Raw genomic sequence first — 16,713 nt, 5'->3', positions numbered from 1 at the left:
GACCCAGAGTTCCCATAGAGACTGAACCAGAACCGTGTTTAAGTGCTTCCTGCAGAGATACAGGTCAGCAGTGGCCTGCCTCAGGGGCAGGGGCTCTGGGTGCAGTAGACCTGGGTATGGCATAACCCCACCATAGAGCCCCCAGAACTTACACAGGACTAGGGAAACCGACTCTTGGAGGGCACAAACAAAACCTTGTGCATACCAGGACCCAGAAGAAAGGAGTAGTGACTCCACAAAAGACTGACCCAGGCTTGACTGTGAGTGTCCAGGAGTCTCTAACAAAGACATGGGTCGGCAGTGGCTTGCTGCAGGGTCAGGGGCACTGAGTGCAGCAGTGCATGCATGGCACCATTTGAAGGAGGTCACCATTATCTTCATTACCTCCAGGATAGTTTGGCCTCAGGTCAAACAACAGGGAAGAAACACAGCTCCTCCCATCAACAGAAAATTGGATTAAAGATTTACTGAACATGGCCCTGCCCATCAGAACAAGACCCAGTTTCCCCCACAGTCAGTCTTTCCCATCAGGAAGCCTCCATAAGCCTCTTATCCTTATCCATCAGAGGGCAGACAGAATGAAAGCCACAATCACAAAAAACTAACCAAACTGATCACATGGACCACAGCCTTGTCTAACTCAATGAAACTATGAGGCATGCCATGTAGGGCCACCCAAGATGGATGGGTCATGGTGGAGAGTTCTGACAAAACGTGGTCCACTGGAGAAGGGAATGGCAAGCTGCTTCAGTATGCTTGCCTTGAGAACCCCAAGAACAGTATGAAAAGGCAAAAGATAGGACACCGAAAGATGAACTCCCCAAGTCAGTAGGTGCTCAATATGCTATTGGAGATAAGTGGAGAAATAACTCCAGAAAGAATGAAGAGATGGAGCCAAAGCAAAAACAACACCCAGTTGTGGATGTGACTGGTGATGGAAGTAAAGTCCTATGCTGTAAAGAATTGCACTGCATAGTAACCTGGAATGTTAGGTCCATGAATCAAGACAAATTGGAAGTGGTCAAACTGGAGATAGTAAGAGTGAACATTGACATTTCAGGAATCAGTGAACTAAAATGGACCAGAATGGGTGAATTTAACTGAAATGACCATTATATCTACTACTGTGGGCAAGAGTCCCTTCGAAGAAATGGAGTAGCCCTCATAGTCAACAAAAGAGTCCGAAATGCAGTACTTGGATGCAATCTCAAAAACAACAGAAAGATCTCTGTTCGTTGCCAAGGCAAACCATTCACTATCACAGTAATCCAAGTCCATGCCCGAGCAGTAATGCTGAAAAGGGTGAAGTTGAACAGGTTCATGAAGACCTACAAGATCTTTTAGAGCTAACACCCCAAAAAGATGTCTTTCTCATTATAGGGGATTGGAATGCAAAAGCAGGAAGTCAAGAGACACCTGGAGTAAGAGGCAAATTTGGCATTGGAGTACAAAATGAAGCAGGACAAAGGCTAACAGAAATTTTGCCAAGAGAACGCACAGGTCATAGCAAACAACTTCTTTCAACAACACAAGAGAAGATTCTACAAATGGACATCATCAGGTGGTCGATACTGAAATTGGATTGATTATATTCTTTGCAGCCAAAGATGGAGAAGCTCTATACAGTCAGCAAAAACATGACTGGGAGCTGACTGTGTCTCAGATCATGAACTCCTTATTGCCAAATTCAGACTTAAATTGAAGAAAGTAAGGAAAACCACTAGACCATTTAGTTAAGACCTAAATCAAATCACAAGGAGAGTATGCCAGTAAGTATTTAACTACTTACCAGTCAGAGAAAGCAGAAGAGAAAACAAAGGGTGTATTTGAGGACCAGGAGGAACTCCAGTGTATCTGGACACAAATTCAAATTAGTTAGTTAGTTAGATGCTCAGTCGTGCCCGACTCTTTGCCACCCCATGGACTGCAGTCCACCAGGCTCCTCTGTCCATAAGATTTTCCAGGCAAAGATACTGGAGTGGGTTGCCATTTCCTTCTCCAGGGGATCTTCCCAACCCAGGGATCGAACCCGGGTCTCCTGCACTGCAGGCAGATTCTTTACTGACTGAGCTACAAGGGAAGCAGATGGTAAAGCATATGTCTACAATGCAGGAGACCTGGGTTCGATTCCTGGGTTGGGAAGATCCCCTGGAGAAGGAAATGGCAATCCACTCCCGTACTATTGCCTGGAAAATCCCATGGACAGAGGAGCCTGGTAGGCTACCGTCTGTGGGGTCGCAAAGAGTTGGACACTACTGAGTGACTTCACTTACTTACTTACTTACTTATGATTATACAGTGGAAGTGACAAACAGAATCAAGGGATTAGATCTGATAGACAGAGTGCCTGAAGAACTATGGATGGAGGATTGTGACATCGTACAGGAGGCAGTGATCAAGACGATCCCCAAGAAAAAGAAATGCAAAAAGGCAAAATGGTTGTCTGAGGAGTCCTTACAAATAGCTGAGAAAAGAAGAGAAGCGAAAGGCAATGGAGAAAAAGAAAGATATACCCATTTGAATGCAGAGTTCCAAAGAATAGCATGGAGAGATAAGAAAGCCTTCCTCAATGATCAGTGCAGAGAAATAGCGGAAAACAATAGAATGGGAAAGACTATAGTTCTCTTCAAGAAAATTAGAGATACCAAGGGAACATTTCATGTAAAGATGGGCACAATAAAGGACAGAAATGGCATGGACCTAACAGAAGCAGAAGATATCAAGAAGAAGTGGCAACAACACACAGAAGAACTATACCAGAAAGACCTTCATGACCCAGATAACCACGATGGTGTGATCACTCACTTAGAGATAGACATCCTGGAATGCAAAGTCAAATGGGCCTTAGGAAGCATTACTACAAACAAAGCTAGTGGAGGTGATGGAATTCCAGTTCAACTACTTCAAATCCTAAAAGATGATCCTGTGACAGTGCTGTACTAAATATGCTAGAAAATTTGGAAAACTCAGCAATGGCCACAGGATTGGAAATGGTCAGTTTTCATTCAAATCCCAAAGAAAGGCAATGCTGAAGAATATTCCAACTACTGCACAATTGCACTCATCTTACACACTAGCAAAGTAATGCTCAAAATTCTCCAAGTGAGGCTTCAACAGTATGTGAACAGTGAACTTCCAGATGTTCAAGCTGGATTTAGAAAAGGCAGTGGAACCAGAGATCAAATTGCCAACATCTGTTGGATCATCGAGAAAGCAAGAGAGTTCCAGAAAAACATCTACTTCTGTTTTATTGACTACCAAAACCTTTGACTAGTGGATCACAAAAAACTGTGGAAAATTCTGAAAGAGATGGGAATACCAGACCACCTAACCTGCCTCCTGCAAAATCTGTATAATCAACAGCTAGAACTGTACATGGAACAACAGACTGGTTCCAAATTGGGAAAGGGGTACATCAAGGCTGTATATTGTCACCCTGCTTATTTAACTTATATGCAGAGTACATCATGCAAAATGCTGGGCTGGATGAAGCACAAGATGGAATCAAGACTGCTGGGAGAAATATCAATCACCTCAGATATGAAGATGACACCACCCTTATGGCAGAAAGTGAAGAAGAACTAAAGAGCCTCTTGATGAACATGAAATAGGAGAGTGAATAAGTTGGCTTATTCAACATTCAGAAAACTAAGATCATGGCATCTGGTCCCATGACTTCATGGCAAATAGATGGGGAAATAATGGAAACAGTGAGCGACTTTATTTTATTGGGCTTCAAAATCACTGCAGATGGTGACTGCAGCCATGAAATTAAAAGTCACTTGCTCCTTGAAAGAAAAGCTTTGACCAACCTAGGCAGTATATTACAAAGCAGAGCCATTACTTTGCCAACAAAGGTCAAGCTAGTCAAAGCTATGTTTTTTCCAGTAGTCATGTATGGATGTAAGAGTTGGAATATAAACAAAGCTGAGCACCAAAGTATTGGTGCTTTTCAATTGTGGTGTTGGAGAAGACTATTGAGAGGCCCTTGGAGTTCAAGGAGATCAAACCAGTCAATCCTAAAAGACATCAATCCTGAATATTCATTAAATGGACTGATGCTGAAACTTCAACACTTTAGCCACCTGATGCGAAGAACTCACTCATTTGAAAAGCCTCTAATGCTGGGAAAGAGTGAAAGCAGGAGGAGAAGGGGGCGACAGAGAATGAGATGGTTGGATGGCATCACTGACTAGAGGGACATGAGTTTGAATAAGCTCCGAGAGTTGGCGATGGACAGGGAAGCCTGGCATGCTGCAGTCCATGGGGTTGCAAAGAACTGGGCATGACTGAGTGACTAAACTGAACTGAGACCATTTTCAAAAGAACTCATTTCACTTTTTCATATGTGGAGAAAAGTAAATGATTAATAAGCACTGTAAGAAATATTTTAATGAATCTAGCTATGGTCCCACATGGGAGAGATGAAACAGAAACTGGTATATTAAGTTAATACTGGATATTTATTTTGCTTTCTTGGGCAAGTACATTGCCTTTCCTAAAATTCTATAACATCTAATTTCTTTACTTTCCCTCTCCTGATTCCCTTTGGTTCTGGTTCCAGCATGAAGGATGGACAGCAAACTAATAAGCTCTTATCCTGGATGACCTGAACTGAACATTGTTGACCCTTAGAGCTGTCCTGCAACTGCACCTTGGAGTAATCCACTAAAATGATTAACTTAATTTCATGTTCTAGTTCTTAAACTCTGAGAATCTTTGCCATGTTACAAAGCTGCAGACCCTGTGAGTGTCCTGAAAGTTGAGATAACATATTAATTACACCACAAACGAGATTAGAGTTTCTATGTGAGTTGAAATGTTAATTACTCTGAATGTGCCTTTTTAGTTTCCTATGATGATGAACAGGGATAAAGTTCTGTTATTTTATATATATATATATATATATATATATATGTATGTATAGAGAGAGAGAGAGAGAGAGAGAGAAATGTTTTCTAGGAATATCATTGTGAATAATGACTCCTCCCTGCCTCTGATGCTATCCATCAGAACAAGAACAATGAAAAAGCATTGGATTCAACCAATATTTATCAAGGAGTTATTATGTGCTAAGGACTTCCATATACATTATCTATGGTTAATCCTTAGAAGAAGGTACTATTCCAAAGACAGTTTACATGAGTTGCTCAAGGCCACAGCATTTCTAAAGAGTGGAGTCAGATTCAACTTCAGGCCTCTGTTACCTGTATTTTTTCAAACTCAGTATTCTTTCCACAGCATCACATCTGAAATAGGATGATTCTTTAGGGATGAGGTATTTGTCGTGAATTAAGACTGTGGAAGTGTTATTACTTTGACATACAAAATGCATGGGAAATAGGATTTCTGTCCTCCCACAAAAGTTTAAAGACTTTATTTTTAGGGCAGTTTTAGGGTCACAAAAATTGAGAGGGAGGTATAGAGATTTCCTCTATTTTGTTGCCTCCAACATATGCATAACTTTCCCTCATTATCAACATCCTCCACCAGAGTGTCACACTTGATGAACTTACATTGAAACCACATCATAATCACTCAAAGTCCAAATTTTACACTAGGGTTCACTCTTGGTGTTGTACATTCTATGGGTTTGGACAAACGTACAATGAAATGTATACACCATTATTATATCATACAGAGCATTTTTACTGCTATAAAAATCCCCTGGTATTCTACCTATTCCTTTCTTCCCTCCTCAAAATCCTGGCAACAACTGATCTTTTTACTGTCTCCATAGTTTTGCCTTTTTCAGAATATCACAGTTGGCATCATTTAGTATGTAGTCTTTTCAGATTGATTTCTTTCACTTAGTAATATGTGCATGTGTTTCCTCCATGTTTTTTCATGTCTTAATAGTTCATTTCTTTTCTTTTTTTTATTTTTAGTGGAGTATAGTTGATTTACATTGTTGTGTTAGTTTATGCTGTACAGCAAAATGGATCAGTTATACACATACATCCCTTGCCTGGAGAATCCCAGGGACGGCAGAGCCTGGTGGGCTGCCATCTAGGGAATCGCACAGAGTCGGACACGACTGAAGCGATTTAGCAGCAGTAGCAGTAGCATACATATACATCCACTCTTTTTTATAGAATATTTTCCCATATAGGCTATTACAGAGTACTGATTAGAGTTCCCTGTGCTATATTACATATCCCAGGACAAGTTCCCTGTCCTTATTTTATATATAGTGGTATGTATATGTCGATCCCAATCTTCCAGTTTATTCCCTCTCCTACCTTCCACCCCACCCCTGTAACCATGTTTGTTTTCTACATCTGTGACTCTGTTTCTGTTTTTTAAATAAGTTCATTTTTATCATTTTTTTTATATTCCACGTATAAGTGATATCATGACAGCACATTTCTTTTTAGCTCTGAATGATATTCTATTCCATGGATGTATTATAGTTTATTTATCCATTTACAAATTATGAATAAAGTTGAAAGGGAAGCAATTTTCAAGTCAATAAATTCATTTAGTACTATTTGCTAAATGATGTTTGCTAAATATTTGCTAAAAATGATTTGCCTTTCCCACTTCTTTTCCCCACCTCTTTTCCCCAGAGTCTAAAAAGAAAAGCACACCTTTCAAAGTAGGTCAGATGGCTAGTGGGAAGCTGCCATATAGCACAAGAAGTTCAGCTTGGTGCTCTGTGATGGTCCAGAGGGGTGAGATGGGTGGTAGGAGGGAGGTTCAAGAGGGACGGAGCTCAAGAAGGAGTATATATATGTATACATATAACTGATTCATGTTGTCGTACAGCAGAACTGTACACATGGCACTCTAAAGCAATTATACTCCAATTGAAAAAATTAAAAAAAAAAGATTTTTTTTCAAAAAGCAGGGTAGGTTCAAGTTTAAACTAGTTAAGGTTAAGTCACTTAACCTCTCTTCAACTCAGCTGTCTCATCTTTAAATGGGTATAATAATAATAATACTAACTTCATAAGATTGTTTTGAGGAATCATGAAGTCGGTTATGGGCTTCCCAGGTGGCTCTAGTGGTAAAGAATCTGCCTGCTGATGCAGGAGATGCACGTTTGGTCCCTGGGTGTGGAAGATCCCCTGGAGTAGGAAATGGCAGCCAACTTCAGTATTCTTAACTGGAAAATTCCACGGACAGAGGAGTCTAGTGGGTTACAGTCCATGGGGTCCCAAAGAGTTGGAAACGACTGAGCCACTGAGCATGCATGCCCCCATACATGCACACATTGGGTTATGGGATTATAGACTGCGTGGAAGGTAAAGGATATTTCTCCCATAGACATCCATGTCACAATCCCTAGAATGTGTGACTGTATTGTCTTACATGACAAACGGACTTTGCAGGCTTAAGTATCTTGAGATGGGGAGATTATCTTGGGTTATTGGTGGGTCCTTATAAGAGAAAGAGGGAGGCAGAAGGGTCAGTGTCAAAGTGATGCAGTGGGAGAGAGACTTGACTGGCCACTACTGGCTTTAAAGATGGAGGAAGGGGGCTATGAGCCAGGGGATGTGGACAGCTTCTAGAGGCTGGAAAAGGCAAGGAAATGGATTCTCTCTTAGAGTCTCCAGAAAGGAACACAGCCTATTTGATATCTTGATATGGCCTACAGAGTTGTATTTTTAATTTCTGACTTCCAAAAGTGTAAGATAATAAATTTGTGCTATTTCAAGTCATCAAGGTTGTGATAATTTGTTACAGCAGCAATAAGATACTAATATAGGTAGAGAAGCTGTTACTACTCTATTTACAATCTGGCTTTCTGGCTTTCTTGGCTTTCTTCACAAGGCAATGTAATCTAAACACTTTCCCAAAATTAAATTCAATCTTTTTGCTCATGTACACACTATTTTCCAGCCCCTAGCTACTGTGAGTCTAAAGGCAGCCACCTGTAAAGAGTAGCCCTAGTTCTCCTACAATAGACAATGGACAAGAGGCCTCTCAGGGAAGCTGCAAGACAGTTTATAACATCCTCTTTATAGCTTTTCTACTTACACATGGAAAATCACATGCTTTAATCAACAGCCAGTGCAATGAGTTGGATCACAAAAACCACACTTTGTGGTCCTATTCAGGGAAAAATGAATTCCTAATTATGGCCTCCTTTTCTCTGGCAGGGGGTTCTGAGCTTAACACAGAGATCCAAGAGCAGGAGTCAACCCTTCAGGTAGAAGGCACATGGGAATTAGAGCTCATAGAAATGGGAAAGGGAGGAGAAACAGAAGTGAGTCAGTCAGAGGGAAGCTGGAAAAAAGAAGGAAAAAAACAACAAACAATCCAGCCAAATAAAGAGAAGTGAGAGACATCATCCCACAGTTGATCTCTCCTGGGTTCTCACTCCCTCCCATTTTGGAAACTTTCCAGGTATACTCTAGGGGCTTCCCAGGTGGCTTAGTGGTAAAGAATCTGCCTGCTAATACAGGAGATGGTGGGGAAGATGCCCCGGAGAAGGAAATGGCAACCCACTCCAGTATTCTTGCCTGGGAAAGCCCATGGACAGAGGAGCCTGGTGGGCTACAGTCCATTGAGTCGCAAGAGATTCCCACACGGCTTGGCGACTGAAAAACAACTAGTGCGGGCGCACCTGCCTTTGGAGGCTGCGCTGGGACAGCTATTAGCTGGGGTGTGCTGGGAATACTCTTTGCGAAAGCCGGCGCCCTGGCGGGGTAATGCGGAGATCGCAGGAAGGAGTCACAGGGCGCGAAACGGAAAGACTACATCTCCCAAGCCGCCACGCTTTCCAACTGGAGTCTAGGGCGCTGACTGCTCCCCAGTTTCCGTAGGGAAGCGCCGGGCTACCGCAGCTATTGTGCGTCGCGCTGTTGCCCTCCTCTTCCCGTTCGGGCGTCTTTGGAGGAAGGCTACGTTTCATTGTCGCCCGGCTTAACACCTCTGGCGCTTAGCAGGACAAAAGGCCGCTCCCTCGGACCAGGAAGAACTTTAGGAGACGGCAGATTCTGGTAAAGAGACCCTAGGGTGCAAGTAAGATACAGTTTAAGGAACCCGAGTACCCTGCCTCGGTACATGGGCTTCGCTGGGGAAGGGCGGAGGCGCTGGCTTTAAGAAGGGGGAGGGGACAGTGCACTCCGGGTTACCCGCGGAGCTCGGCAAAGGAAATCTTCTGCTGGCTCGGCAGTTGGGAGCAAGGAGAGGCACCTCCCACCCTCAGCGCTCACCCCCGCCTACACCCTGGGCGGGCCAAAGTGTCACGTTTGCAGTTGCTCGGGAAGGATCCAGCCGCTCTCCCGAGAAGAGACGAGTTGGTTTCTGCTGCCTGTCAGGGGAGCGATGAATAGGGGGCATGTTGCTTGTTAAGCAGCACCCCGCCGGGATCCAACTGCGTTAGTTAGCTTTTGCCGTCACCTGAAGCAATCGCCGGGCCGCCCGTTTCCGGTACAGACCAGCCAGCTCTCCCCAGGAATCTCATCTGAACAGGTATCTGTCCTCTAAAGGGAGGGAGGCTGCAGCTTCCTAAACGGGTCCTGCACTCTGCGCAACCCATCTTTTCCTCGTACTGTGCCACTGATGCTCTTGATCTTTGTGTCTTTCCTTTCTCCTTCCAATCCCTGTCATCAGAACCATGGGGCATCCCCCGCTGGAGTTCAGCGACTGCTACCTGGACAGTCCTGATTTCCGCGAGAGGCTCAAGTGTTATGAGCAGGAACTGGAGAGAACCAATAAATTCATCAAAGATGTGATCAAAGACGGCAACGCGCTTATCAGCGCAATGAGAAGTAAGTGGAAGACTTTGATGAGCAGTTTCCCTGAGCCGGTGCTTCTGGCCTTTGGAGATCTTCCACACCCCAGCCCAAGTGTCTGAGGCTCATGGTTTTCCGGATATTTTGGAAGTGGGGTCAGTAGAAGTGGAAGTTGGTGGCTACAACTAGAATTGGGGTTTTCCCCTTTAGTGGTTTTGGTTTTATAAGACAGGATCTGTAGCTGAGGGACTGTCTTGTTCAGCAGCTATCCTTTCTTGTCAGACTCCTGTTCTAAAGGGACAGGCCACTTGTATTGTCAGACATGTTTATACCCATGTATGAAAGGGACATCTAAGCTGACCAAGGGACTGCCCCACAACCTCCTAAAGAATTGGGAATTCAGGCCAGCAGCTTGAGTCAGGGTTTTGTTCCTGTTTGGCCTCTAGTTGCTGCAGATAAATATGGGGGTAGTAAAAAATTGCCAATGGCAAGTTATTTTCTAAGGAAAGCACCTTTGCTCTTTAAGTTACTGAGTTATGATTGTGTTCAAGGTTGGTCTAAGTTCGGAATTATTAAATGACCTCATGTGCCACTGAATTCTCCTCACAGGTGAAACAAAGACCTGCCTAGTCCCTAGCAGGAAGAGCCCAGCTCCCTGGGAGCATAGTAGAGAGCTCAGGTTGGGAGTCACCAGGTTGAAGGAACCTCACCTAGCTTGGCTTTCCAGGTCCTCAGAACTAAGAACTCTGGGGCCCTCCCCCACTTCCCCGCTGTGTATAGATTTTTTATTTCTGCTAGTTGGCAGAAGGTTTGGAGTAAGAGAAAGAATAATAAACATCCCCAACAAGAGTGCAGGCAGATCAATCCATTGTGCCAAAGTATATACCCGTAAGAATGGAAGATAGGGAATGGGTGGTGATAATCCATTTTTTCTCTTGGTTGAAGGATGATTATGAAAAATAAAGTCAAAGTCACTGGCAAATATATTCTGTATACCTGTAATATTTTTTTTCTGAGTGGATTTATCCCACAAATAGTGTGTCTGGTCCAGCGTGGGGACCTTCTTAAGGCAAATACAGCCAACCAAGAGCAAGGAGAAAGACTTGGGAGCCGCAGTGCAGTGGTTTTTGTTGTGCAGCTCTCCTGATTTGCCCCTTGGAGTCTGGGCTTTCCCTGTATATGTTGTCTGCCTACTTTGGTCATAAGTGTTGCAAGTTCCTACTTGTTGTTTCATTGAATTGGATCATGTGATGGTGTGTCTTATTTTAGTCTGAACAAGAGTAAACTCTTGGTTGCATCTTAAAGATGGGATATTTGAAATGCTGATCCGTAGACTTTAGCCCAGGGTTTGGGGTGTGTTGCCGCTTAATAGACTTCATTGAGAGGTTAAAGATATGCTGGTTGTGCTACAAAAGTAGTTAGAAAGGTGAGGGTTCCTGAAAGGAAAAGCGGGAAATGTTTGGATTTTTTTTTTTTTTTTTGCTTGTTTACTTGTTACAGTAAACTACTTAGTGCAGTATTCATAGTTAAATGAAGCTCATCTAAGCCCTCAGAAGGGACTGGCTTTGTGAAGTGCAGGATAAGCTGAAAGTATTTGTGAAAATACAGTTCAATAAAATGGTGGAGGAAGGGCAAAAGTTTTCTAGGCAAGTGGTAAGTTGCAGTTTTTATTCTTTCCTTTTGGGGGATTAAAAGTGGTGAGAGTCAACAATTATGCAGGTTTAAACCTTTGAATATGGGCAGAAGATCTAAGAGTTATTTTGGCTCAGGGGGTTCTTGGTATTTATGGCGGTTTTCCTTTCTTGAGTATACATAGAAAGCCAAAAATAGGACAGTTAGGAAATAAAACCCAGCAGCTAACCCAGACTCCATTTCTTTTCTTTAAGTTACATGATTCTAAAAACATGATTTGCTAGAGGCAAAGACAGGACGTTTCCCGCTGTCTTGACCACAGTAATGTTTATACTCCCACTCTGCTTCCTCAAAATGGGCTAGCTGGGCAGCTTTTTCAGAGTAAGTGAGGTAGACGCAAAACAAAGGTATACTTTTGCTTTGTATGGAGGAAAAAGGAAGAGAGAACACTGGAATTAGATTAGAAGACCTGGGTTACAATCTTGGCTTCACCATTTTGGGATAGGAAGGCACATATAATATATTTCAGATATAAAATGGGGGTAATTGTATGCACCTCACAGGGTTGCTTTGAGGCTCAAAGGAGTTAATGGATTGTGAAAGTATTTTGTAAATGGAAACGGCTAAATATTTTAAGTCGTTGATAATACATCTTCAGGTTAATAATATAGTGGCTGAATATACTTTTTGGTAGGTTTCTAAAGGGAAATCCATAAACAAAAGTAGTTGGAAACATTTTTTTTGCTGTCATCTTGTGGAAAATTCATTCCCTATATTGGCATGGCTCAGTGATTAATTTTGTATATGTGTGTGGATTCATTTTGTCGTTTGGAATCTGGCATTAAAAGTAAAGAAGAATTATTGGCACTTTTTCATTTAATTTATTAAATTGACCATCAAATCAACTGGTTAGTGTTTCTGGTAACCAATGAAACCTGGTGCTTCATGCTGCAAAAATCAGCTGCAGTTTTTGTTTAAGTTGTTAAGCTAGTTGGAACTTGATTTCCAGCTTGTGTTTGATTTTGTCCAGAGCTCTAGATAAGGTTTTAGTCACAGCTGTGTGTGATAATTAGTTTATTAAATATGGATTCTATTTGAATATCTAGATTTTCTTAGATCTGTGCTCAGAGGTAATTGATGTTATGAATGATATTCAGTATGTCTTCTTTGAGAAAGTGACTGATTTGCTCTCTCCCCTTAAATGTGATCTATTCATAATTGTTGGAGTAAAAAATGGTGATTATAATTTAAATCAATGACAAAAACATTGGCACTCTGAAAGGTGAATATATTGCCCACTTTTCTTTTTGTTTTTTAAAAAAATATTTATTTATTTGGTTGCATTGGGCATGTGCAATCTTTTGTTGTGGCTTGCAGGCTGCCCCATGGCATGTGGAATCCTAGTTCCCCCACCAGGGATTGAACCCATGTCCCCTGCATTGCAAGGTGGATTCTTAACCACTGGACCACTAGGGAAATCCCTGTTCTTTGTTTTTATATTGGCAGCTTTGGTCCTTGATGTTGTATGAATATTTTCTATGCACTTAGGCTAGGTATTTACAACAAGTGAACATGATACACCTAATAAATGTTATATAATTCAGTGAACATGTATCATTCATTCAGTAAATACTCATTCATATACTAAATTCAAGCCATTGTTCTCAGGGTTGTTACAAATGTTACAGAGAAAGTCACAGATGGGATCCTGCCCTCAAGGAGGTCCTAGACGGGTAGGGGAGATAAGATATGTGTAGAGATCACTAAAGTATAAGGTAGTAGATATGGATCAGAGCCATAGAGTGGGACAGGTGGATACCATGGTATACAACATGACGGAGAGGTCATTTCCCTGTGGAAGGATAAGGGAAAGCAAAGGAGAAAGTAGCATTGTAATTGGGCAGAATTGACTTACCACTTATTTAGCTGTTCCTATATGTTGTTGTTGTTCAGTTGCTCAGTCGTGTCCTACTCTTTGTGACCTCACAGACTGCAGCAGGCCAGGTTTCCCCGTCCTTCACCATCTCCTGGAGCTTGCTCAAACTTGTGTTCATTGAATCAGTGATGCCATCCAACCATCTCGTCCTCTGTCATCCCCTTCTTCTGCCTTCAATCTTTCCCAGTATCAGGGTCTTTTCCAGTGAGTTGGCTCTTTGCATCAGATGGCCAAAGTATTGGAGCTTCAGCTTCAGCGTCCATCCTTCCGATGAATATTTCCTTTAGGATTGACTGGTTTGATCTCCTTGCAGCCCAAGGGACTCTCAAGAGTCTTCTCCAACACCACAGTTCAAAAGCATCAATTTTTTGGTGCTCAGCCTTCTTTATGGTCCAACTCTCACATCCATACATGACTACTGGAAAAACCATAGTGATGACTATATGGACCTTTGTCAACAAAATAATGTCTCTGCTTTTTAATGTTCCTGAATGCCAAGAATTAAAATCTTATAACAGACTTATGAGGCAAGGACTATTATTTCCACTCTTTCTGTGAGAAAACTGAAGTTCAGAGGAATTTAGTAACTTTCTCAGCTGATAAGGGCAGGAGTCTGAATTAGAACCCAGATCTGACTCTGAGGGCCCTGCATTGCACTATATTCAGGACAGAGAATTTCATGTAGTAGGAATGACATAGAGAATGTAAAGGGATAGCAAATAATTCAGGTCATCTGGGTTATATGGTGCAAGAAGAGAAGTTTGGGAGATGACCTTGGAATGAAAGGTTGAGGGCCTTGACTGTGCATGACCTGTTAAGTACTTTAGGCTTTTCTTTACAGGCAGGGAGTATTAAAAACATTTTTGGTAGCACAGAGGTGTCGTCCGAACTGTGCTTTAGGAAGATTCATCTGAGAGTGATATAAGATGTTCTAATTCTAAACAAATATTTGTGACTTTTCTGCAGATTATTAGGAACTTTAAATTTTCTTTGATATAGCTCAGGGGTCAGCAGACCTCTTCTGTAAAGGGCAATATTTTAGGCTTTGAGGGCATGTAGTCTCTGTGGCTCTTGCCTGGCAAATCCCATGGACAGAGGAGCCTGGTAGACTGCAGTCCATGGGGTCGCTAGGAGTCAGACACGACTGAACGACTTCACTTTCACTTTTCACTTTCATGCATTGGAGAAGGAAATGGCAACCCACTCCCGTGTTCTTGCCTGGAGAATCCCAGGGACGGGGGAGCCTGGTGGGCTGCCGTCTCTAGGGTCGCACAGAGTCGGACACGACTGAAGCGACTTAGCAGCAGCAGCAGCAGCAGTCTCTGTGGCAATTACTTAATTGCCATTGTTGTGAGAAAGCAGCTATAGATAATACACACATGAAATGAGAGTGGCTGTGTTCTAATAAAACTTTACTTATTGACATTGAAAAGTAAATTTTCCATAATTTTCATGTCATAAAATATTATCTTCCTTTGAATTTTTCAGCTGTTTAAAAATATAAAAACCATTTGCAGCTTAGCTAGAGCAGGGGCATACAGAAATACTTGTGGGCTGGGTTTGATTCAGTGGTTGTAGTTTGCAGAACTTTAATATGACTAGTTAACCTAAATGGACTTTTTTATTGGTAAGGTAGTGAATATAGTTATTGGTAAAACATAATGCCACGTTTAATATTTTCCATTAGTTTATTTAGTTTATTTTATTTTACTTTGGCGTGCTGTTAATTATGCCTGCACTGGATTCAAGGTTCACAGGTTCCAGTGCTGTCTCCATGGCCAAGGAGAAAATAGAAAAGTATGAAGCTATTGGAAGTGGGTTAATAGGACTGGAGTGATTGGGGTAAAATACAGTAGCTTCATCTCATTACAAAAGCCTTCACTTTCTTTAAAACTGTGAGAGCTAAATGAAATGTGTTCACAGCCTGGATTCAATCAGGTTGCAATTCCTGAGCTAGATGATCTACTTCTAATAGTCTAGGAGTCTTGGAAATGGGCTAGGAAAATGAAAGGTGATAGTCTCCAGAAAGAGGTTTCTCTGGGGAAGCACCACTAGACACTGCAAATTGAGAGAGGCAGAATGATGGTATAGTGGGGAAAAAACCCTAGATGTGATGGGTATGGTGATGGTTCTGCTACTAATAGGATCTGTGACCTTGGTAAGTCTTTTGCTGGGGTCCTTGGTCTGCAGCTTTACATAAGTGAGGATGGATAGGGGATATGTAAGCCCACTTTCAGATCTAACATTCCATGACTTTTTCATTGCATATTATAATTTAATCATTTGGGAAGGGAATGAGTAACTTAATTATAAGATCTTATTTTATACCTACATAAAGTTTCACATTATATTAGTGTACTGGCAGTATTTAATTAAATACAAAAAATTTAACAAAAATTTAAAGTAATCATTCAAAAACCAAGGATAACATACTTTATATGTATAAAACAGATGTCAGAAAAAAGAATTATATCATTAAGCTCACTCATATACATGCACAAACCACAAACACATAGGCTGTCTTGGACTAATGGAAACTTATGTTTTAAAAGAATGTAAAAATGTCACTTTCTTACATTCTGCACTTTTAAAGATAAAGAGTTTTAGATGTTTACATTAAGATGACCATTTGGGGTACCTGTTCAGCTCTTGCTTTGGCAACTGGGACACCTATTTGGTAAATTTTTGTTTTCCTGAAAGGATGGGTCAGTTCCATTTTTGAGGCAAATTTCATATTGAATATACTTTATGGAGCCGTCTCTAGCTTTACACACAGAGAACCTGGGTGCTGGTTCCAACTGTGCCACCTCCTAGCTATATGACTCTGAGTAAGTCTTTAGTTTCATGAACCTGAGTTTTCCCATTTCTAAAATTAGAGGTTTTGTCAGTGAGCTTTAGGGTTCCTCCTGGTTTCCTCATTCTGTTTTCTGGGATGCCACTGTATTGCACAGTCAAGCAACCTAAATTGATTCCATTGGAAACTTTGGAGCAAATTCGCCTTTCCTCTGAGAGAATGGACAAAAGGAACTGATATGTTCCATGTGAATAAATGACATGAATCATGCTAGCCTATTTAATTATCCTCTTGATGAATGCTTCTTGAGAGGTCCCAACCTGGTGCTTTTCAATTCTGTCTTGAATAGCTCTATACTGAGGGAGACCAAAGCTTTTAATCCCTCTGGAGTGGGTGTAGTGCTATGGTGTGCAGGGAGGAGTTGGTGATGTAATATATACATTTTCAGTCAGCAGATATCCTGTCATTATCCTGGTGATAGTTAATCAGTGCCTTGGAGGACATGTTGTTATAGTCGGCTCTGTATCTGCAAGTTTTGCCTCTCTGGATTCAACCAACTGGGGATAGAAAATATTTGGAAAAAAATTCCAGAAAGTTCCCCAAAGCAAAACTTGATTTGCCACATGCTAGCAACTATTTACATAGCATTTACATGAGATATTATA

The 16,713-nt window shown here is 41.7% G+C and overlaps 1 protein-coding gene across 10 annotated transcripts in view; it reads left to right on the top strand.

The window, feature by feature from the left end:
• Positions 1 to 8,544: 8,544 nt before the first annotated feature.
• The window catches only part of OPHN1 (oligophrenin 1), a 726,794-nt gene continuing 718,625 nt past the window's right edge, over positions 8,545 to 16,713 (top strand). For 9 of the 10 annotated variants that reach the window (XM_086388458.1, XM_086388461.1, XM_086388460.1 and 6 more), the window contains exons 1-2: positions 8,545 to 9,423; positions 9,565 to 9,722. In XM_086388458.1, the coding sequence (XP_086244584.1) occupies positions 9,569 to 9,722 (154 nt within the window). In that variant the 5' untranslated portion in view covers positions 8,545 to 9,423; positions 9,565 to 9,568. The remainder of the gene's footprint in view (positions 9,424 to 9,564; positions 9,723 to 16,713) is intronic. The other variant, XM_086388456.1, reaches the window with a different exon arrangement.

The sequence above is a fragment of the Bos grunniens genome, chromosome X (assembly GCF_055505025.1).
Source record: "Bos grunniens cultivar Pamir isolate PY7600 chromosome X, Bosgru_T2T1.0, whole genome shotgun sequence".
Classification (NCBI taxonomy): domain Eukaryota; kingdom Metazoa; phylum Chordata; class Mammalia; order Artiodactyla; family Bovidae; genus Bos; species Bos grunniens.
Note: the sequence above shows the minus strand (reverse complement) of the source record. Positions and strands in the feature narration are given on the sequence as shown.